This window comes from Alligator mississippiensis, chromosome 14 (genome assembly GCF_030867095.1).
Source record: "Alligator mississippiensis isolate rAllMis1 chromosome 14, rAllMis1, whole genome shotgun sequence".
Taxonomy (NCBI): domain Eukaryota; kingdom Metazoa; phylum Chordata; order Crocodylia; family Alligatoridae; genus Alligator; species Alligator mississippiensis.
Window position 1 is genome coordinate 32,905,066 of NC_081837.1, and position 22,174 is coordinate 32,927,239.

At 43.0% G+C, this 22,174-nt stretch overlaps 1 protein-coding gene across 1 annotated transcript in view; it reads right to left on the reverse strand.

Annotated features, from left to right (window-relative positions):
• IPO9 (importin 9) overlaps positions 1-22,174 on the reverse strand; it is a 56,633-nt gene that overhangs the window by 4,483 nt on the left and 29,976 nt on the right. Inside the window, exons 13-22 of the mRNA XM_006277983.4 lie at positions 21,520-21,659; positions 17,530-17,689; positions 15,644-15,870; positions 14,469-14,617; positions 11,973-12,101; positions 10,567-10,842; positions 7,647-7,813; positions 4,504-4,637; positions 1,362-1,481; positions 919-1,020 (exon numbers count right to left, since the gene is read on the reverse strand). Coding sequence (XP_006278045.3) covers positions 919-1,020; positions 1,362-1,481; positions 4,504-4,637; positions 7,647-7,813; positions 10,567-10,842; positions 11,973-12,101; positions 14,469-14,617; positions 15,644-15,870; positions 17,530-17,689; positions 21,520-21,659 — 1,604 coding nt within the window. The remainder of the gene's footprint in view (positions 1-918; positions 1,021-1,361; positions 1,482-4,503; positions 4,638-7,646; positions 7,814-10,566; positions 10,843-11,972; positions 12,102-14,468; positions 14,618-15,643; positions 15,871-17,529; positions 17,690-21,519; positions 21,660-22,174) is intronic.

Here is a 22,174-nt window from a genome sequence, read left to right on the forward strand (position 1 = left end):
AGCTGCATCCCCCTTGCCTCCCAGCTATGGGTCACCCACCTGCAATGCATGTAACCCAGCTCTTGCCTGTCATGTGCAGCATGAGCAGCCCAGTCCCCTCCATCACCACCACCACATGCACAGCTCAGGCACCCCAGACCCCTCCAAACAAGCATTATTAGAGTTTGTGCATTATAAGGTCTGTGCACACAATGGAAATGACAAGTCGCTTTCTGACTAGGACATGATGAAGTTTAAACAAAACAAAAAAAGTCTTCTCCATATTACAAAAGAACGTGGATAATTTCCTGATGCACTAAATTTACCTATATGGTTTTCTTCTTGCCATGGTAGCTGGAGCAGAGCCAATGTATCATAACAGTATTCTGTCTCCTGTGCTCATGCTAATGTAGAGAAAATTCTTAAGCTGCTTTAGCAGTACCAAGGCAGATTCTCTCCCACTTGCACATACCTCTTTTCAGCTCTCCAGATCATAATACCACTCCTTTTCCCCTAAAACAAATATCAGCTCAAGATAACCACACACAAGTCCATTCTGTCTTAACAAAAGACTTTCAAGAGAACTGGAATTTATCTGCAACTCTGACACTAGCCTCATGGGACCCTGGAAAAGTCTCTTCACTTCTGAGACCTACCTCTAAGGGGCATTGTATAAAGCCATATTAGTATTTGAAATTCTGAGAAAACAATGCTCTGTTAATTGATTCCCTTTCAGTCTTATTCATGGACAAATTCCTCTCTTCAAATTGTATCCTTTACTGTCCCCAACCACACCCCGCTCTTTCATTCCAAGTCATTCTCCCTCCCCTTGCTACTTTCAAAATACCTGCTGAATGGATGGAGAAACGCTAATGTCCATAACTGTACATCCTTTACAGCTCACAATAGTTTGAGCAGTATTTAAGAACTGCTGCTTACCATATTTATTTGTGGAAAGAATATCTGATAAAAGCTGTCCTGCTAAACCTTCATCTTCATCCTCTTCTTCATCTTGATCTTCCCACATATCATTGGAGTCATCTGTTGTGAAAAGAAAAGCATCTTAAACCCACACCGAACATATCAATTATGAAATGATAATCACTACCCTCATTTAAATAGTACAAGGGTCAAAAACTGCCTACGTGTAAGTGTTCGGATACGGAAAAGAAAGCCCATATGCCTTCTATCAACACAAACAAAATTCAAAGGTTATAAGAGAAGTCTCTAATGGACTGTTAACATCAGTAAGAGGCTCGAGGCCGTTATAATCAAAAGACAGCACTGAGGTTATGAGATTGCATATTTCTGCTAGCAACTTCAATGCTCAATTCATTCTGAATCAATTAAAATGAGGAAAGACACCCCCCCAGCATAAATACCTTGACTCCAGTCTGCTGCTGTCTGTCGAGATGCATTTGCTTCCATTGCATTAGAAAGCTCATTTATTATTAGTTTTAAGATTTTTACCAACAAAGGAATGTTTGTCCAGCGTTCAGGATCTAGAAGAGGGAAGGAAGCAAACAATTTCAAGAAAAGAAGCTTGAATCCACTGAATTGGAGGGTTTTAAAATACACTGCTTAGCTATAAACATTCAGAGAAAAACCAAACCTTCAGCTGAAAAAAAAGTGCATTCAACCACATTTGGAAAAGGGAAGAAAGCAACAAAGCCAAAAAATTAAGTGAACACTCAAAATGTTTGTTGCAGCAGTTGAAACAAACTTGATTTAAAGCAGGGGTGGGCAAAATATGGCCCGTGGCCATTCCATCCGGCCAACTGAGCCCTTAAAAAAAAAATTTAGAAAATTAAAATTCATCTGTCCTTGGTTCCTGTCAAAGACCCAGGGGAAGCCCTGGAGGGCTTCTTCAACAGCAGCCCCCACCCAGGCTGGAAGCCCCAACAGGGACTGTGCTGTATCTGACGTTCCAGCTCAGTGATGGGGAGGAGCTGGTGCGGAGCGCAGGGAAAAAGCAGCCCCTTGCCTGCCCCAGGGCTGGCGCCCCGCACTGCAACCGCTCGCAACCCGCGTGGGGCTGCCTGCACCTGCTCAGGACAGCCCCACACAGGCTGTGAATGTTTATAGTTTTCTACTCAAACAAGTAACAAGCAGAGATTCACTACTAGTCCCCTGTAATTTAACCTCCAGGATATTAGTGTTCATTTATGCCTCAGGTTGTTCCTTGTCTAAAAGTTGTTAAAGTCTGAATAATGGTAGGAAAGCAAGACACAGAAAGCATAAATGTATTTTTTTCCCCCCCTCAAAGAGTTACAAAATAAATACTGTATTTGTGAAGCTCCAACTACCTTTCAGACCTGAGGATATTGGTTAAAAGTCTGACCCTGATCAGAAGTGCAACTAATTCTGCTTTAATTACAATGGATTCCATTAAGTGTAATTGATTTTATTAAATTAATTACAATTTGTTACAATATCATTACTTAATTACAACAGATTCTATTAACAGGTAACCATGAAACCAAGCTGTCAAAAAAGGATCTAGGCACTCTTACTTTTACAAGATATGCTCTCCACCCCACCCCACCAAAAAAAAAAAAAAATCAATTAGGGGGTGGGGGAGGAAAAGAGAGAGCTTATCAGATAGAAGAGAAAAATCTGCAGCTACTATTGGATTTGGGAGATTGAAGTGTCTGACAACAATACTCCAGACTATTGAAAAAAATCAAAATTTTATTCAATATACAAATTATCCCAGAACTTCCTTCTTATGAAGAGAAGATTGGAATAAAGTTAAGTTTTTTACTTGGATAGCTGTAAAGTGAATAAAAGTAAAAAAAAAAGTGTCAAGGAAAAAATGAGAGGGGAGGTTCAACTCGGAAGACAGCCTAATGAGTAGTCCTGTTAAGAACCTGGACACAGGCACTGCTGAGTAGTGACAGTGCAGATTGCAGGAACAACAGGTGCTGAAGGTCAGTATTTGGACTGAGACCTCAATTCTATCACGATTAGAGCCAAGGAGGATTCTGTCATTGACTTCCTTGGAAGCAGGAGCAGGCCTGACATCCTGGAGCTCTCTCTTTTAGTCACTGTAATATGCTGCTCTATGAGGGAGGGACATTTTTGCAAACAACTTAAACTGCACTAAACAAGGTTAAGAAAAAGAAACTTTCCACATTTGCCATCTTCACAATTCTCATCTCAAATCTTCTGCTACTCATTTATTAGGTGCCGATATTAACTTCCCTGTTGTGCAACTTCTGGGTAAGAGGTAGCGAGAAGCTGAAGATAAGCACAGGGGAATACCACGAGCACATTTTAATGGTGAGAGCAAGCATGAGGGGCTAGGCATGAAATGCCGAAGTTGGAGCCCTAGGCAAGACCAAATAAGTGCAACAGAGACAGTAAACTAGTATCTCATTTCCTGTCTGAATAATAAACTAAAAGCCAAAAGGGAATGGTAGTTAACCTTGCTAAATCACTCCAATGATGGTAATTACCATTCTCTTTGTGAAAAGCAATTTATTGTGGGCTTTGGATAGGTATCGCCTAGGCCAGGAGTAGGCAATGTTTTTTGGCCGGAGTGCCAAAAAAAAAAAAAAAAAGACAATGTCTACCTTGGAAGGTGCCGGAGTGCCAACATACCAGAGCAGCTGTTTGCAGCCTCCTGGCTGCAGCCGGACCAAGAAGCCCAGTCTGCCTGCAGCAGGTCTTGCAGCCTCCTAGCCACTTGCTGGGAGCAGCCAAGCCTTTGTGGCTGGCTGCAGCTGCTTAGAGCCCAAGCTAGTTGTGGCGTGCCAGGGGTTGCTGACCCCTGGCCTAGGCTGTTTCTACTGGTTTTCTTAGTCCTCAACCCTGGGCAGGTGAGCACAGGCTCAGTAAATTGCAGATTCAGATATTCAGAATGATGGTCCCTGCTTGTGAGAGATGCCATTTTGTTATTAGTACATAATATAGTGCTTGACACAGTGGGGCACCATTTGCCAAATGAGGCTTCTAATGATACTGAAGAACCACTATGTGAATCCATACAGGAGACTCCATCTAAGAAGACTAGACAAACTGAAGAATACTTTCATATGAATCTGAGATGAAAGAAAGAAGCCAGACTGAAATCATAAGAGAATGAAGTCTTCTATTAAATGCAAAATGCCTGATCATGGTGTAGGTCTCCCTTCAACTAAACCTTCCCCCTCTGTGTTGCATTTGTGACAAGCGCTACAGTGTCCACTGAACACAACATTTCACCTGGATTCACATAGACAAGCAATATAATAGTATCAATTTTAGGTCACTCAATCAGGACAGAATTTTACTCGATATAGCAATGAAGGATTTCATATCCAAGGAGCTACACATTTCACCTTTAATTGTAAATCAGAATTGTATCAACAGTGTCCCAAGCCCTTCTTTAAGAAAGTTTGGACGGAATTAATAGGCATGTTAAATGCACTATATCTAAAAAATTGCAGAAGAGCCAGATAATCCATTTTAAAGGCTTCTAGAGCACCTGCCAAAATGTACCATTTGTGTACCCAATAATGTAAGGGCAATCCAACTACTTACTTTTGGCCGATTTGGACCGTGTGCGTATTCCCTCATCCATATTGAATATTTCTTCCCCCTTTACCCTAATGTCCTGAAGTCGCTTATCATCTGTGTTGATGCCATATTGGAGGAGTTTACACAATGCAACAGAGCTGAGGAGAAAGAAGAAATACAATATGAGGCTCCCTTTATCTTCTAAAAAAATCCAAAATTCAGGAATCAAAATATAGCCCATTCAATTTTCAGGCTTCTTCACAAAAGTTTCACTCTCTATAGTTGTTCACTAACTCAGAAACAAAAATATTTCCTTTTCACACGTGAAGAACATGTGAAAAGCGATGTAGTTTCAGTTGCAGACATTCAGGAAGCATGTCCTTCTTTGCTTTTTCCCCTAGTTTGGCCATAATAAGTCTCACATTAATGCTGTTTAAGCCTAATTTCAGAAGAATAACTTTCAGCCTACATTTATGTAATTGGTCCTGCAACCATTTTCTTATCATGTCATCATGTTGCCAAGTTATGTAACCAATTTGGTAACTAAACTATGTCCTGTCCATCCGTTCAAAAAATCCTGCTACCTGTATGGGACCCCAAATGTGAGAGGTGCTACGTAAAACACACTGCGCTAGCTCAGGCAGACTTAGTCTTGATGTACTAAAGGCACACAAAAGAAGAGAACAAGCAAGAGAAAATAGCTACAGAGTATAAGTAATTTGATGGCTCTGAACACTTGTTTGGTGCTTTTTTTCATGTTATTTAAAGTGATCAGAGGAAGGGTACAGTAGTAAATAAATGCTTGCCTATCTTCTCCCTCCCAACTATACAGTTTATCCAATAAAAGATATCACCCACAAAAATCCTTGTTTCTCACATTTTTCCTGGACTATCATGGCTGTAACATCATCCCAACACTATCTAAAAATTACAGTAATTTGGCACATTCCAACCAAAATGGAAACAAAATTGGACAAACAACTAAACCTACAGTCAGAGCTGACCAGTGCAGGGTCTGGGGCAAATAAGCCCATCTGGGCCCCGGACATGAAGAAGTTGCCGCTGCCAATGCCAGGGCAGCAGGAGGGGTAGCAAGCAGCTGGATGTGGAGCCATCACTCTGTCCAGCTCTGCGCCACCACTGCTCCACCCCACTCTGTGGGGCCCCCTAAAGTGCCAGGTTTGGGAAAGTTGCCCCGATTCACACCCCCCCCCCCCCCAGAGACAGCCCTGCCTACAGTTTATTAGTGGCTTCCTGAGATTACCAACCAGGCAGAAAAATCACATGCCGGGTAAAAATAGACTGCCTTTTTCCCCTAAGAAAAAGCCTTTTGTTCTGATATCCTACCCATTGTCCCATGTTAAGTACCTGTGAAGCATGCAAGATAAAGTATGCCTTAGAGCTTGGTTTATGCAAGTTAACTGCCAGAAGGGCAAAGTACCTAAAGAGTTATGCTGCTTTTGTCTCAACCAGAAACACCTCAAAATGTAGTACCTGTTTTCATACTTGTTCAGACACAAGCATTTATATGAAGCCTTCTCTTCTCACTCTATGCCCAAGAGACTCCTTAAGAGAGAAAAACAGCAAAATCCTCATTCTCCCCAGAGACCTTTGCAGCCAGCCCTGACACCACAAAGCTTAAGGTCCCCCTGCCTTCCCCTCATTTTTCCCACAGTGATTCTCTCTCATCCCCTTACTAGTAAAAAAAAAAGAGAACTTTATGGCAACCTAAGCCTCTCCCCTAGCTCATACCTTCCTTACCCTAACAACTTGGAAGACCTTCTTTTCCCAAGGCTCAAAGTGCCATTCCTGAACCTTGGCTGCCTTTCCAACTATAATCCCATCTCTTACTTTATATCACAAAATATCAAAAGCATTCAGTTAGATTTTGCCCTTCTCCCCATCTCTGCCGTTTCTAATATTGTTATATTGTTTAATATTGCTCGATACCTTTCTTGACATCTTATATTCAGCAGTGTTTTGACATACTGGGTAAAATTTTCAAAAGCACGTAAATTATTTATGGGCATGTCTCTTTTCAAAAGTTATTCTGGCACTTTGAAAATTGGGTCCTTTTGAATTCCAATAAAACTGTGGGTTCCTAGAAGACAAGGTCATTTTTGGGGCTTGGATATATTAGCAAGTGCTACCCCTGCACGTTTGCAGCACCTCATACTGCACAGTCTGGTGTTTTCCATGCTGCAAAAGCACGCCGCCCAAGGATGAACTGGGCCAGGTTTTTTTTCCTGCATGTTTTTGGGTTTTTTTGACCCCTGGATATCCAGCAGTCAAAAAAACCTACAGCGGGGGGGAAGCAACAAACGCTTGCACAGCACATGCTGCTGAAAAACAGAGCTGGGCCGGCTGGAGCCACCAGCCAGGCTCCATGCAGCAGAATAGTCATGACTGAAGCCCCGGGAGGCCTCCAGGATCCCATGTAAGGCTGCTGGGGCAACAGAGGTGTACAGAACTGAAGAAATCAGCTCGAATTTAAACAGCATGTCAGTGGCAGAACAGCACTATGACTCTTGCACCAGGGCTCACCCACTACAACAAACAGCTTCCTACTCTACCCATGTACTTTTATCAATTTACAGTATTAATGAAATAAAACACACACAAAAAACTAAAGCAAGGTGACAACACATTTAAAATTCCCGAATATGGGACCAAACACTAAAGCACTAGAAAGGCACTTAGCTTTTTATAAAAAGCTACAGAGGCAACTACGGAGAGTATTATTTCAGTTGATCTGCCACTTTCCCTTAGATGGTCTGGATCACACTTAAAATATCACCATATACAGTGCTTTAAAACTGTAAAACACCATATAAAATGCTAATCAACATCTCTATAAGAGTAGTACTCACCATTTCTTACATTTTATACTTCTCACGGATCCTTTCCTAAGCATTTTTTTCCAGTACATTCTCTACTTATTTATTAAGGCAGGGACCCTGTCCCAGCACAGAAAAGATCAAGCAGTACACAGAAAAAAAACCCCTTAAAGTTTCCAGTTCTGCAACTGTGGCCCTCTCCCTCCATTTACTGAGGTGCTGTTCAGTGCAGCCTGACCAAGAAGGAAGAGATTTCAGTCCAGCATTGAGATAGGTATGACCCTTGTTCCATGCAGATTACAATTTATTCCAGTTTATACAATACCTTACCTGACCTTGCCTTCATATTGTCCATAAAACAAGTGCTGGCGACTCATCCATTCAGCCATTACAAATTCTAAGGCAGGCTTGCCAGTTGGCCCAGGGAGACTACAGAGGAACTCTAAAAGTGGCTCCAGCTGAGAGTGAACCAGGTGAGCAAATACCATGATCAAAGACTACAAGAGAAAAAAAGAACACTAAATGTATATATTTAAGAGCCTGAAATGCTTTACAAAGCACAACGATAATGGGGGGGCATGTTTTTGACAAAGCACTGTGTCTGAAAGCCTTGTGGGCTTAACACTAGAAGGTGGAACAAGGCAAAACAAAAATCCCTTAGGAAAATAGCTCACTTGGTAGGAAAGCAATTGCATTCCAGTGGGTGCTGATGTCTTTAGAGTAGCACACAAGCATGGCACAGATTCTCAGGATGCCAGCCTGAAAATGCATTACACAAATCAAAGGGATGCACAAGACAAGATCAAAATGGAACATATTTCCATCCATCCCATTTCATGAGAAGGGATGGGATTTTGCCAGTAACCAGTGAAGATGCTGCTGCCAAGCAATGGCAAACATTTTTTGGCTTTCTAAGAACATTTCACCCTCCTGCTGCATTTCAGGGTATTCTACCACACAAGCGCTGCCTTTTCCTCTGTGGGGCTCCCTACCTTCAAAGAGATCTAACACATTCTAGGTTAAGAGGCCTGGCACAAAAAAAAAAAAAAATCACCACTCAGGAAATCTTTATTCTCCCCAAATGTTTACCATTACAGACACGCAGATTAAAGTCAGAGGCATCAACAAGGACAAATGCAAAGTCCTGCACTTAGGACAGAACCATCTCATGCACCAGTACAGGCTGGGGGCTGAGTGACTGGGCAGCCACACTGCAGAAAAGGACCTGGGGGTGACAGTGGACAATAAGCTGAATACGAGCCAACAGTGTGCCCTTGTTGCCAAGAAGGCTAACAGCATACTGGGCTGCATTGGTAGGTGTGTTGCCAGAAGGACAAGGGAAGTGTTTATTCCCCTCTATTCAGCACTGGTGAGCCCACATCCGGAGTACTGTGTCCAGTTTTGGGCCCCCCACTACAGAAAGGACGTGGACAAATTGAAGTCCAGCAGAGGACAACAAAAATGATGAGGGGGCTGGAGGACATGACTTATGAGAACAGACTTGCGGAACTGGATTTATTCAGTCTAGAGAAGACTGAGGAGGGATTAATAGCAACCCTTCAACTACCTAAAGGGGAGTTCAAAAGAAGATGGAGCTGGACTGTTCTCAGTGGTGGCAAATGACAAAAAACGAGCAATAGTCTCAAGTTGCAGCAAGGGAAGTTTAGGTTAGATATTAGGAAGAACGTTCTCACTAGGAGGGTAGTAAGACACTGGAATAGGTTACCCAGAGAGGTGGTAGAAGCTCCATCCTTGGAGGCTTTCAAAACCCGGCTAGACAAAGCTTTGGCTGGGATGATCTAGTTGGGGCTGGTCCTGCTTTGAGCAGGCAGTTGAACTAGATGTGACCTCCCGAGGTCCCTTCCAACCCTCATTTTTTACGATTCTATGAACTGACTTCATCTGTCTGTGGTTATACAAGTGGTAGCAAAACCAAATGAATAAAGTAGGTCGAAGAGTTTCTATCAGTAATTCCCATTTCTCATTAAGTAACTTCTGATTAAGATATGCTCTAGTTCAAACCACATCCACCTTGATTTAAAAACTTTAAGTAAGAATTCATCACATCCTTATGCAACTTGTTCTAATGGCTATTTACCCGCAGTCTTCAAATATTTGCATCTCATTTCTGCTCTAAGGGCATGACCAAACATTTTTAACTGCTTTAATTAAGAAAGCAGAGCTATTGCTCAGGAGCTTGTTTCAGCTGTTATATTTGTATGGTCCTGCAGCAATACAAGTTATCTAAACTACACGTTTATCCTAATCAAAGCAGGTGAATGGTTTTGCTACACCTGGATCATAGAAAAAAACAACAAACCCCCCCCCCCCCACACAAACATAACCGGTTGCATCCGAGCAGCTTACACTGATACCCTCCCCTATCAATATACTTGTTACATCCGTCTATAACCTTATATTACCTATCTTCAGCTCCCGGCCACTGGATCTTGTTAGACTTGTGCACTTCATTAAAAATGCTATATGCGATGAAAAACCATTTATACATGCAACAATTGCACTGGCTCTCCTTGCCATGGTATCACTACACTGGGAGCTCATGTTCAGTTGATTATCTGAATACTGCATCCTTTGAAGAAGAGGTGTTGAACACAGCCCACAGGCCAACTCTGTCCTGTTGAGCTTCCAGGGGGACCAGGAATTCCAGGGCAAGGTAAGCAGCAGCAACATTAACTCACGCGGCTCCTTGAGCAGACAGATCTGTTGTGGCTGCTGGATCCAGATCTGGTCCAGAAGGGGCTTCGACAATAAAATTATTAACGACCTTGCACTTGATTGTATATTATTTGAATTAGCTTGGTTTACCAAGTGATCCAGATAGCTCTACATATGCGACAGTATTCCTGTAGCTGTATTAGAACTGCTCCTATAAAGAAGTAACAATGCTTCCTACTTGATGCGTACTTTATTGTCATAAGAAGTCAGCATATCTAGAACAGACTAAGAATTCTATCTTCCCTCTTCAGTACACCTCAATTCTACCATCAAAAAAGTGCCAGAGCAGAAGATGGCCAAAAACAGTGAGGCAAAACTGAATCTATGCTTCGGATATCTCAAGAGAGGTAATGTGTTGACAAAGAACAGATTTTTGCAGCTTAACTTCCCTGGGAAAGTACGTGGAACCTGCAACTGCATAAATGGACAATAAATCAAGCATATGCTTTAGTACCAGGTGAAATCTCTCTTCCTGCTACTTGTAAAGTTTCCACTGAGTCTTCAGCCTACTTACCTGCATTACGCTGAGTGTCTCTGCTTGTTGCATTTTGCTAAGGATCGCTCTCAGTATCTGGTCCAGGTTCTCTCCCAGCTCACTTCCTGCTTTGGAAATCAGTGTGGAGACTAGCCTGCCCACAAAAGCAGCTGTGAACTCTGAGGTCCGCGGATCCAGAAGTTGGCTCACTACCTGCATCACGTACCACAGCCCGTTGTGGCCTTGCTCATCATGCCATTGTGCAATCTGTTCTAATGCTACTGAGACATATGCACGTAGACACTCACCACCATTCTGAAAATGAGGGAGAAAATTGTTGTTAAGACTATCATTGACCATACTGTAGACTCCCAAACAAACAAGAACACCCATTCACTACACCAGAAAGCACCTTAAATAAAAATTAATAGGTAAACATGACACCTTAAATATTTAATTCTTATTGAATATGCTACAAAATGATCACCGATAGAAAGTCAATGATTTAATAAGTCATACTCCCTGCTATGTTCAGGCAGCTCTGTATAGGTACACTTGGTAAAAATAAAGATAACCTCAAGTGTTTATATCTGCCATTCTATGCCAGAAACCTGGTATTCAAATATATTATGAGGGATTCTGACCACCTAAAGACAACAGTAGCTAGGACTGCAACATGATATGAACATGGTCAAATGAATCCTACAATAAAGCTGGACTTTCTGTATTTGTTTAAACAAAAAGAGTGCAGTGCCACAATACAGCATGCAGTGTTTTACCTCGTTCTCACTGAAGTGCTGCCAAAGTTTATGTTTGGCAATAAGAATGGCCAGATGGAACCAAAGAGCTGTTTCTCTCCATTTTGAAGACTAGGTGGGTAATTGAGCTTCTAATTTTAACTAAAAATCTTGTTTTAAAAGTGGAAAGGCTAGGAGGGCTCTGTCTCAAACCTGGAAGTCCCACTTGCTTAATTAAAGCTATGGCATGAACAAGGAACAGCAGAGAATGCCAACAGGTAGAAAACAGAAGGTGTTTTCTGGTACTACAGATAAAATTTCCTCTCTCTTCTTCCACCCAAAGATTGGGATTTTGGTGGAATGGAAAAGGAAGGAAACATGGACTAATAGCAGTGACTAGGGAGGAAGCATTCACCACTCAGAGAATTAGCTGCATTAAGCAGTAATTCTGAAGCAATCAGGATTTAACAGTAGACAGTGAAATCTTCCCTGAACACCCCCATCGCCCTAACTGGAGCCAGAAAGACATGGCTTTACTCCAGTTACTTCCTTCTGGCTCCCAGTGAGCAAAGTTTGGTTTCCCTCTAGGCAGAGTGAACCCTCAAAAGACTAGGTTATGGTATGATGTCAAGTGATTGACCTGTGTTATCCACCACCTTGAACTAACATGACCCTGCACTCCCTCAGCTCCATCCCTACAGATGTTACCTGCATGGTAGCATTGTCATCCGTGTTCAGGCTGCACTGAGCCACAGCAGGGAATGCTTGGCAAATCAGGAGCTGGGACAGAGGTGGTTTTGTATTCCTCACAACTGTAGTTAATATATCAATAGAAGTCTGAAAGGGCAAAGCAAAGAGAACACTTTTAAAAACAGCAGCAACAGTGCAGTAACTCAGCATTTCCCAAGGTTTGTGGAGCACCTGCAAAGGCTTCCCTGGAAATGCAGAGGGAACAAGAACTGACTCCACAGGTCCTTCTATCCTGCCTTGCTAACATGACGAAGCTGAAAAGATTGTTGACGAAAACTCACCTTCCAGAAGTCTAGGAAAAGCTATTGTTATTAATAAATGTAGGGGGCCATTGCCTATTAGTCATTGTAGAAACAGCAGTCTTGGAGACATCAAAATAGCATATTCCCACATCACTAAATTTCCATTGTCAGTTAACCACATCCTACAGCCACAGTATTTTCCTTCCACAAACAGCACATTCATTCTGCAAGAAGTGAATGCCTGCATTCAAACAGCTGGTAATATTTACACTATTCTTTTCCAGGCAACTGAGTTTTGGGGTCACTAATTCATCCATTTCACAGGACTCCATAGCCTATGATGTTTTCTTGTCAGCCATGTCAGGTTGGCATAATCATTCAGATCTGAATCCAGTTGTTCAGTTGTCATACCGGATGCACATTATACCCATCAAAATGACATTTTACATACTAGGAAGCAGAGTGTATTAGCATGATGGAACAGCAAACTACCACGGCTATCCTCCTTCTGATACCTGACATAACTCATTCACATATAGCTATATTTCTACACAGCACTGAGCGATACCCCTGGTGCTAGTACACCTCAAAAAAATGCAACTTTCCAGAATCCTTATACCGCCAGTTAGCACAGAACTGATTCCTCTACCAGTTATCTCTAGTGTTAATTTAACAGCAGAAGGCAATGGAGGGTATATTTATGTATTTCCCAAACTATTACATACTACATTCTTCCATTTAGTTTATAAAGAGCTAATAAAAAGATTAGTATCTACTAATGCAGGGGTGGGCAATAATTTGGGCTGGTGGGCCACATGGAGTTTTGGAGAGCTGTTGTGGGCCCCTGCACAAGAGCTCGCCAAACCTCCCCATGTAAGATGAGGCCATGACTGGGTGGGAAGCTAGCACAGGTGCAAGTGGGCTGGCACAGGTGCTGATGGCAACAGTGGCAGAGAAGTGCTTCAGTGGTAGCAGCCCAGGCACAGAGATGGTGGCAGCTCCTTCCAACTGCTGCCGCTGCCAGCCCCAATCCCAGCCCCATTGAGACCCACTGGGACCTGGGTAGGTAGGGCCCAAGCCCTGGGCTGAGTGCAGTCGTCCCAGCTTGCCCTGTGTGGGGTGGGTTAAGGTCCCTGTAGCACCCACTCTGGACCTGCCCACCCCAGCCATGATGAGCAGTGGCAGCAGGAAAATGCGGAACCCAGAGCCTGTGCCAGGGCTGCCTTGCAGCTCCTCCCTGCAGTTGCCACTGCCACCAGTGCTGCCTCCAGGCCCCATGCCCAGCAGGGCAGCTCTGGGTCCCACTTTGTCTCATCATTGCTGCTATGGCCAGAGCAGGCAGATCAAGAACGGGCACTGCAGGGACTCCAACCACCCACACAGGATCCGGGGCTCGGGTCCTGGCCACATAGATCCTGGATCATTGCCATGGGGCTGGAGCCAGCAGCAGGGGCAGCCAAAAGAAGCTGCCATGGCTGCTCAGCTACAGAGCCACCCCAGCCCCGCTGCCCGCCCGGGGGTGGCAAGATGCACCACAGGCCAGACAGTGCGTGGGCCAGGCAGGACTGAGGGACCCGCCATGGGTTGGACAAAGTCCCTCTGTGGGCTGGATCTGGCCCGGGCTGTATTTTGCCTATTCCTGTACTAATTGTTAGACGAATTGGTCTAAACAGTTGCTTACTGACAGCCACAACATTTTTAAATATAGCTATCATTTACTAGCCATGTATACATGGAATCCTAATCTGATGCTCTTTACATATACACAACTGCATGTACAATATGTTTGTAGTGGGTGCAGCATTGTGTCCATGTGGGAAGATGTAAATACCTTGATTTCCAACAATCTGTGGCTGTATGACGTGCAGGACTGTGTGTTTACTGGAGAATTCTCCACTGGATGAAAGCTAGCACCATATGTTACAATATTTCAAATAGTAAAAAACAGCTAACAACATTCTAAAGACCAGATAACAGCCGGCTGACAGAATGCAGATCCCAAGCCTTTAGCAAATCTTCTGCCCTCCTTGCATGTGTCCCTTTTTCCAAGAACAGGTTTCTGTCCATCATTTAAGCAAATGCTTAGAGGTAATGTAAAGGCATCCAATCTTTTAATACTAGAAGAGACTAGTAAAGCAGGAAGGTGCAAACCCTATCCTTTAACCTGCAAGACAATCATCTGAAGCTAAATACCTTCTCCCATAATACTTACTGCACAAAGTCCTGCTGGAATCTTATCAGCAGGAGCCTGCATGATGCTGACAAGAGTTGGGATTAGTCTCATCTGCATTGGACCTTGGCAGGCTTCTATCTGAGCTAGCTCTTTGAAGATATCTTGGGCAAGAGAGGCTACAACTGGATCTGGAGTGAGAAAGCACAAATTATGAAGACAAATTCACAGATGTTTGTCTCAAAAAGGAAAACTGCAAATTTCAAGACACGTTACAGAAATAGCTTTTACTTGATCATCCAATTATATGGCCATTTCTTTTAGCCACACTAAAGAAAACAAAAGTTGCACAGGAAATGAAATTCTTCAAGTTGTACTGCCCACATATACATTCTCAATCCTTACTGAAGGAGGGAAGTGTGCTGTTCACTGCTCCAGGTCAAATCAATTCTGTATCTCCTGTAGGGGCCCCAACAACATGCAGCCAGAGCCAGAACCAGCATTTCCTGTTCTGGACCACAGCTTGTCCCAGAGTCACAGAGACCATTTTCTTTATCAGGGTGTCCAAAGATCCAGCTTGTTTTGTGGCCAGTGGGACTCACAGAACAGCTGGGAATTCAGGGGCAGGGCCTGCTGTCAAATTCCCAGTGACAGAGCCCTGGTGTGCATGTGTCAGCAGCTGGCCCACAAGGGGCCCCCTAATATAGGCCCCTACCCTCTATCAAGGTGATAGCCTACAATGTTTCCTTGTCAGCCACATCAGGTTGGCACAATCATTCAGATTTGAATCCAGCTGTTCAGCTGTCATACTGGATGCACATGGTTTCCTGAACACTTGTTACCCAGTCAGGATGCCTGTTGTGACACAGGATTTGAAATAAAATATATTTTTGGAACGATTAACTAAAAGATGTAGTAGACTTCACCTGAAGTCTTTAAATCCCAATTGGTGACTTTCTAAAGTAGTGGTTGAGTTAGGTCATTAAATACGGGCCAGTTACAGAAATCAATGAATGAAATTCTCTGGCACTTAATATTAACAAGTCTGTTCTCCTTAAGTGCCAGAAGGGGGCATTATATGAACCAAAGCATTTCTGAACTGTTTCTCTGTAAATTTTAAACACAAAATTTTAAAATCAACTTTACAACTTTAAGCTTAACCAGGGTTCATATGCAAAAAATAGCTATATTGTAAAAGACAAACCTTAGGCACATACCATTACTATACTTAAGGAAGATTGCAATAGTGAAGGGACAGATCTTGTTCTCCACACTTGCTGTAAAAGCTGGGTCTACTGTACAGACAATGCAGAGTGTTTCCATCACAAGATTTAAGACTTCTGAACTGAACTGAGTTGCCAAGTGGATCAGTCCATCAAGGATACTGGGAAGGAAAGGCTGCAATACATGTGTGCTTTCAGAGCTCTTCAGCTGGTCACAGTAACTAAAGAAAAAAATGGCAGAAAACAGAACTTCAGTTCTAACTAGAACAGGGGTGTCAAATATGCTACCTATAGGCCAGATCAGGCTCAAGAGCATTATCATCTCTTCTGCAGAGTCCTAACAGGGCTGAGAATTAGGCAGCAGTGGAAGTGGTGGTGGTGTTAACTCCAGTGGCTTCCTGAGCCAGCAGCTCCAGCACTGCTATTAACCCTGCCAGAGTTTTGGGGTACACTGGGTAGCAATTAGGCAAGAGATGGTAGCGTTAACCCCTAAGGGTTCCTGAGCTGCTCTGCCCATTCAGGAAGCCACAAGGTTAACACTGCCATCACATGTTCAGGAGGATAGAGTCCTGCTGGGTACCTGCTTTGAATAACAGTGATTTTAACCCCAGTGGCTCCCTGAGGTGACACAGCAGCTGCAGGCTCTTGAGGGGTTAACACCCCTGTCGCTACTCATCCTATCCCATTGCTCCCCAAATAAGTCTGTAGCAGGGCTCTGTACCTGAGAATTCAGTGGCGGGACAAGTGAGACTGCTCTCCCTGTCACTGGAAGTGGGTCCTGATCCAGCTCACAAGGAACACTACAATCTGAATCTGGCTAGGGGGAAGAAGAGGGGGCCTGGCTGGACCTGGGAGCAGGAACTCCTGAGCCCTAACCTATGCCAGTCTCCCCCTGTACAGTGAGGGGGGGAAAAGGGGACAGAGATAAGGATGGGCTCCTCTCCCTCTACTGCTTCTGATGCTCCTGTAATACCTGTGGACTCTCCCCCCTCCACTCCCAACTATTTGCTGCTGCAACTCTACATTTACCCTCCTCTGACAAACAATGTACCTCTTCCTCCATTTCCACTGTTTGTCCATAATGTGAAAAGGTCATATTGTGCTTCTCTTTTCCCTCCTGTGTGGATCTGAGTGTTCATGTTTTGTTTGTTTAATCTCTCCTTCTCACCCTACCCTCCTCCCCAACCATGTGATCATAGGCAGTGGAAGGCTGGGGATAACGGGGCTAGCCCCCCCCCGCAAACGTGGGGCAGCAGGTAAGGCCACAGGGCGGCTCAACAGCAAGCTCCAGGAGGCTGCAGCAGGGGTGGGGAGGGGCACGCACACAGCCAGGATTGCAGCCAGGCGTGTGGATTACTGCCCAACACGGCAGGCAAGTACCTGTCCCACCCTTCCAGCTGGCCACCTTCACCTTTCCTCCCCTCCTCACCTCACCCCCACACCACCTCCCAACCTGCACCCCAACACAGAGTCACCCCTCAAGCTCAAAGGGCCCTGCAATCTCAGCAACCCATGGGGTCCCAGGGCAAAGAAGAAGAAGCTGAGGGCACTTCTGTCCCCACAACCACCACCACCGCCCCTTTCCAGCCCTACTTGCTTATATTCCTATGAGCCAGTACCTCCTTTTGTCCCCGTGCTTTCTTACTGTGGTGTTTTGTAAGCATTTGTCATACTGACTTTCAACAGCATATCTTACATGGTCAATCTGTGTAGTTTTAGGTTGGTTTAGAACTTTATAATGTTTTAAGAGTCAAACCTGCCCCTCATTTATAAAAGTCTGCCTCCAAAGAACACCTCAATTTTCCTGATCTATAGCACCAACTGTATTAACCCATTCCTTCTCATCCACCAAGGTCAGTCATAGTGTGCGGTCTACTTACCCCCAGATAGCCCTGACAGCAGAAATCCGGACAGAAGGGGGCTGGGTCTCATGGAGACCACTGACTGTAGCCTGTAGGAACTGCTGGATTAGTTCTGGAGACATAGCAACCGTGAAACGACTGGCAGCCCAAAGAGCTCGGCCCAGCAGGAAAGGAGAGACTGAAGGAAGAGAAATGTTTTAGACTAAGTTTTGCAAATTTAAGACTAGTATAATTTTTTTTTCTGCATCCAAATACTCTGCTCTCCCTACATGCATTATTTTATAGGAAGGTCTTCTACATGTCAGAGAAGACCAATAAGGCGGGGCAAATGATTTAGTCTGCAAGATGAAATCCAAAGAACCCAAGCTTTCATTTTTTTAAATGTTCCTGGCTTTCGTAAGTGCTAATCAAACCTTCAATTGGTAACATAAATGTATTCAATACAATCCTATAAAGGTTTCCCAACCACCGAAACAAACGGAATATGGAAGAAGAATGAAGTTCATGACAACGGAAATTCGAAAAAAGGAAAGGAAAAAGAAAAAAAAAAAAAGAATGAAACAGACCAAATTTCAGACCTTAAAATCAAGTGACCTTCTTCTCAGAATGAATCTGAAATTCAAAGTTTTCCAAAAATGGCTAAACAACAGGAGGAAGGGTGTTAATTTGAAGTAAACTCACAGGAAAGAAAAGAAATAAATAAAAAAAAAAAAAAAAAAAAAAAAATCAAGAAGCAGGCAAGCTGACTTCAATACAATTATATTCAACATCCTACTAGTAAAGTGAGTACCAAAAAGGGATGTGGTGCCACAACTTTAAGTGAAAGTACCCTTTCTAAAATGAAATTAGTCAAAATATTTAAAAGTGAAATTCATAGGAGGTTACACAGAAGCCACTCAGACACACAAACATGGACAGCCTCAGAACCACAGTTAAACAGAAAGGAAACCAGGCAGACAAGGGGTAGACCAATATAGCTAAATAACAAGATTCATTTGGAAACCAGACTGTAGGAAAGCCTATACACAGGGAGATAAATTACAGGAAGAAAAATGAAGTAATTTGAGAGACAAAATTAAAATTTTAAAGAGCAAACAGTTGAAGTTAAAAAAAAAAAAACTAAATTAAGATTGTCTAAGTATATCAGAAACAGGTAAGCTGTGAAAGAAGTAATAAGTACACTTGATAAACCAAGGGTTAAAGGTAAGGACATGGCCAAAACGTTAAAGTGATTTCTCTGTGTCAGCCTTCATTACTGGCAGTGTTGGAGATATTCCTACCTTCAATATTCCTTTATGGTAATAAAGATGAGGCTTTCACAGAAACTGATGGATCAGAAGAGGTGTGGAACAAACTGACCATTTAAAATACAGTCCAGATTGGGGATTTGACCATTTAAAATACAGCACAAGGTCCAGACTGGGTAATGGGGCGATGATTAACTTAAGTGTTCCTCCCCTATTCACACCTGAGAGAAATAAATCACTGAAAATTAGCATCCAAAGTGGGCATGGTTTAATGGCCACTCAAATAGGTTGTTGGGGGCTGGGGGGCACAGGGGTCAGGCTCTTCCAGGTGGTGATGAATTTACATGTTAAAAAGGAGAGGCTTGTAGTAAGTATGACTCCTGAAAATAGGCTATTCAAAGAATATTTTTTCACAGTGGGGAAAATAAATGAGACACTGTTGAGATAAACCACATCCAAAAGACTGGATTAGCAATCTTTGTCTGAAAGGATGTAAAATATTCTCCTGGTCATAACTGGATCAGGAAAGACATCGGGTCTAACTGATGCATACCTAGGGACAGGAAGTTATTTGCATATATAGGCTCCCCAAGAACTCAATGGAATTATGCAAACAGTCAGATAAACCATATTTAAGCCTTGCCGTGACAGCAAGTCTTTGACTTCAGTTTTCCGTGACACAAGGGGACATTTTCACTCAGGCTACTAGCTGACAGAAGAATTTGCAACAGCTGCTTTCTAACCTGTCAAGCTGAGTAGAAGCTGACATCTTAGGTTTAAGACACAGGGTTAAAATCAAATTATTATTCTAATTTTTCCTTTGGTTTGTTTATTTTTGTTTCAACATGTTGTTACTGATTTTTATGACTGCTCCTGTTTTTATAATAAATCATTTTGTTATCTCTCATAATTTTGTCAGTGCATGCATTTAGGATTTTAGAGCATCTGACCAAACAGGCAGGCCTCTTCTTCAGAGGATGGGACCTGTAATTTCTGAGTACAAACTGGATAAATGGAGTGATTCTTTAAAAACTTGAAAAGTCTCTTCTGCCAAAAGCTACCACAACCTGGGTGACATGGGTAAAACTGATGTACCAAAGGCCAAGGAGATGGTTCCTGGCACATCTCAGTGGCCAAGCACAGAGAGTAGAGGAGTCTGGGGCTGAAGGACACCCTGAAAGAGTGAGTGCACCCTAGGGTGCATCTCAAAGGCACAACTGACTGAATTCCAGGTCGGGGGGTGTAGCATCGCACAAGCTCTTTATACAACCACTTTCCCATGTAGGGCGGTAGAATACACTAAGCCTAGATTTAAAAAGGACTTAATTAATTATAGATCTGTAAAAAATCCTACATGTATATTGGAAGATCAGACGAAATAAGTGAAAATACAATTAACCACCTGAAAGATCATGGTAAGGTCTAACCATCATGGATTTCATTGGGGGGGGGGGGGGGGGGGGGGGGGGGGGGGGGAGAAGAGGAGGAAATCATGTCTTCAAAGTCATAAAAAAGTAGGGCTGGAAGGGACTCAGGAAGTCATCTAGTCCGACCTCCTGTTCAAGGCAGAATCATCCCTAATTCACCCTAGACAACAGGGCTGTGAGACACTTCAGGCACTGATTCGATTCAGAGGAGATTTGGTCCGATTCGGTGGCCAAGTCTCTGAATCCAAATCAAACCAGGGGACCAATTAATAGGCCCAAATCGATTTGAAGCTCTCCAAATCTCCAGAAAAGATTCGGAGAGCCTCGATGATTTGGGCAGTCCCTGATGGCTGCAGCAGGACTCGGAGCTGGTAAGTAGGGGGCGGGGGAGGGGACCATGGGGGGGACCCCTGCCAGGCCCCATCCCCTGCCTGCTCCCCCAGCCCCACCCCATGGCTGCCCCACCCGCCCAGCTCCCAGTGCTTTAAAGAAAAGTCCCACTCACCAGGTGCTGCTGGGCAAGGGGGCAATCCCCACTGCCTCTGCAACCTGTAATCAGTTGTGCTGATCTTAATTTACTGACACAGTTAAAGAATTCTAACAGATAAGAGTAGCAACTGACAATTTCTTACCATTTCCAAATGGCTTTTAAGAAGGTCACGGAAAAGACTATTAAAAAGATCAGAAATCATGGGGTAAAAGGCAAAAGCTTTGGCAATGTAGCAGATGGGAAACAAAATAGTATTAAAACTAAATTTTTGTTATGGCACAAGTTGATAGTATGCATTTCAAAGTGCTCTTCTAGATCCTGTTTTATTTGAAATCTGGAAATAGGGATGACCAAAAACAGCAATATTTGCAGATGACAGTTATTTAGGTTAGTCAGGAGCGGAATGGACTGTGAGAAATTAAAAGTAAACTAAACTAAACAGTTTAAAATATTCTGGTGCTACTGGAATCTTGAAATGTTCAAAGCACCTTATAGGGAGTGGAAAAGTCCTTCAAAAAGTTCTCCAAAATGGTTTTTCTTCTACCCCAAGGAGGTCCTGCAAGTACCAAGTCATCCACATATACACAATGCATTTCAGTAGAAATGTACTGGCTTACTATTCAAATAAGATGACACTTAACCTGAATTGTGTATAAACAGGGAAGGAAGAGATAAAGATCAATTTGGCCTCTTCCTCTCAAGTTTTCTGTGAATAATGTTAAGAAGTCATGCCAAACACCATTTTCCACTGCATATAGCAAGGACTTATTTGTAAACATTTTTGAACAGGTTTGGCTCATCAGATTCTTGGCACCTACAACTACTCAAAGCTTTTAGGACCTACCTGACAAGTTGAGGTCGGCAAGAACAACATTTGTGAGGAAACCATGCATATCAAAATGAACTCTACCATTCTTCACACTGTCTGTAATGATAGATTTCACAGAGCCTAGAGCCAGCATGCAGGCTTCATGTATCTTCCACCTAGAAAAGAATTTAGATGCCTTTAATTTTCCTACATTTGTTTTGTAATATATGGCTTGCTTAATATCCTAGAATCATCACAAACTTCCCTCTATTATTTCCCGTTCCCCAAACAACGTGACCCACTTCACTCATCTCATCTAAACTATTTCCCACCATTACACCATATTCCATCACAAAATAAAGAAAATGATGAGAAAGGCCAACAAGTTAAAATATGGTGGCATCTACTACTGATGGTGGCCAATCATTAGCTCTTTTGAAATCCTTTACTACCTAGACAATATTATGAATCCAGACCAAAACTATTTGATGTGAAGTTGTCTTTTACAGTTAACATTAACTCTAAACTTCCTGGTGTATATAAAATACTAAATAAAGACCAGCAGAGACTCCCTATGCTTGAAGAAGGGCAATTGCACCCAAAAGCTTGCCCAGAACTTTTTTCCAGCTACTCAGCTGGTCTAATAAAAGATATCACTTCTACTCAAAGAACCTTGCCTACCTAAATGAAT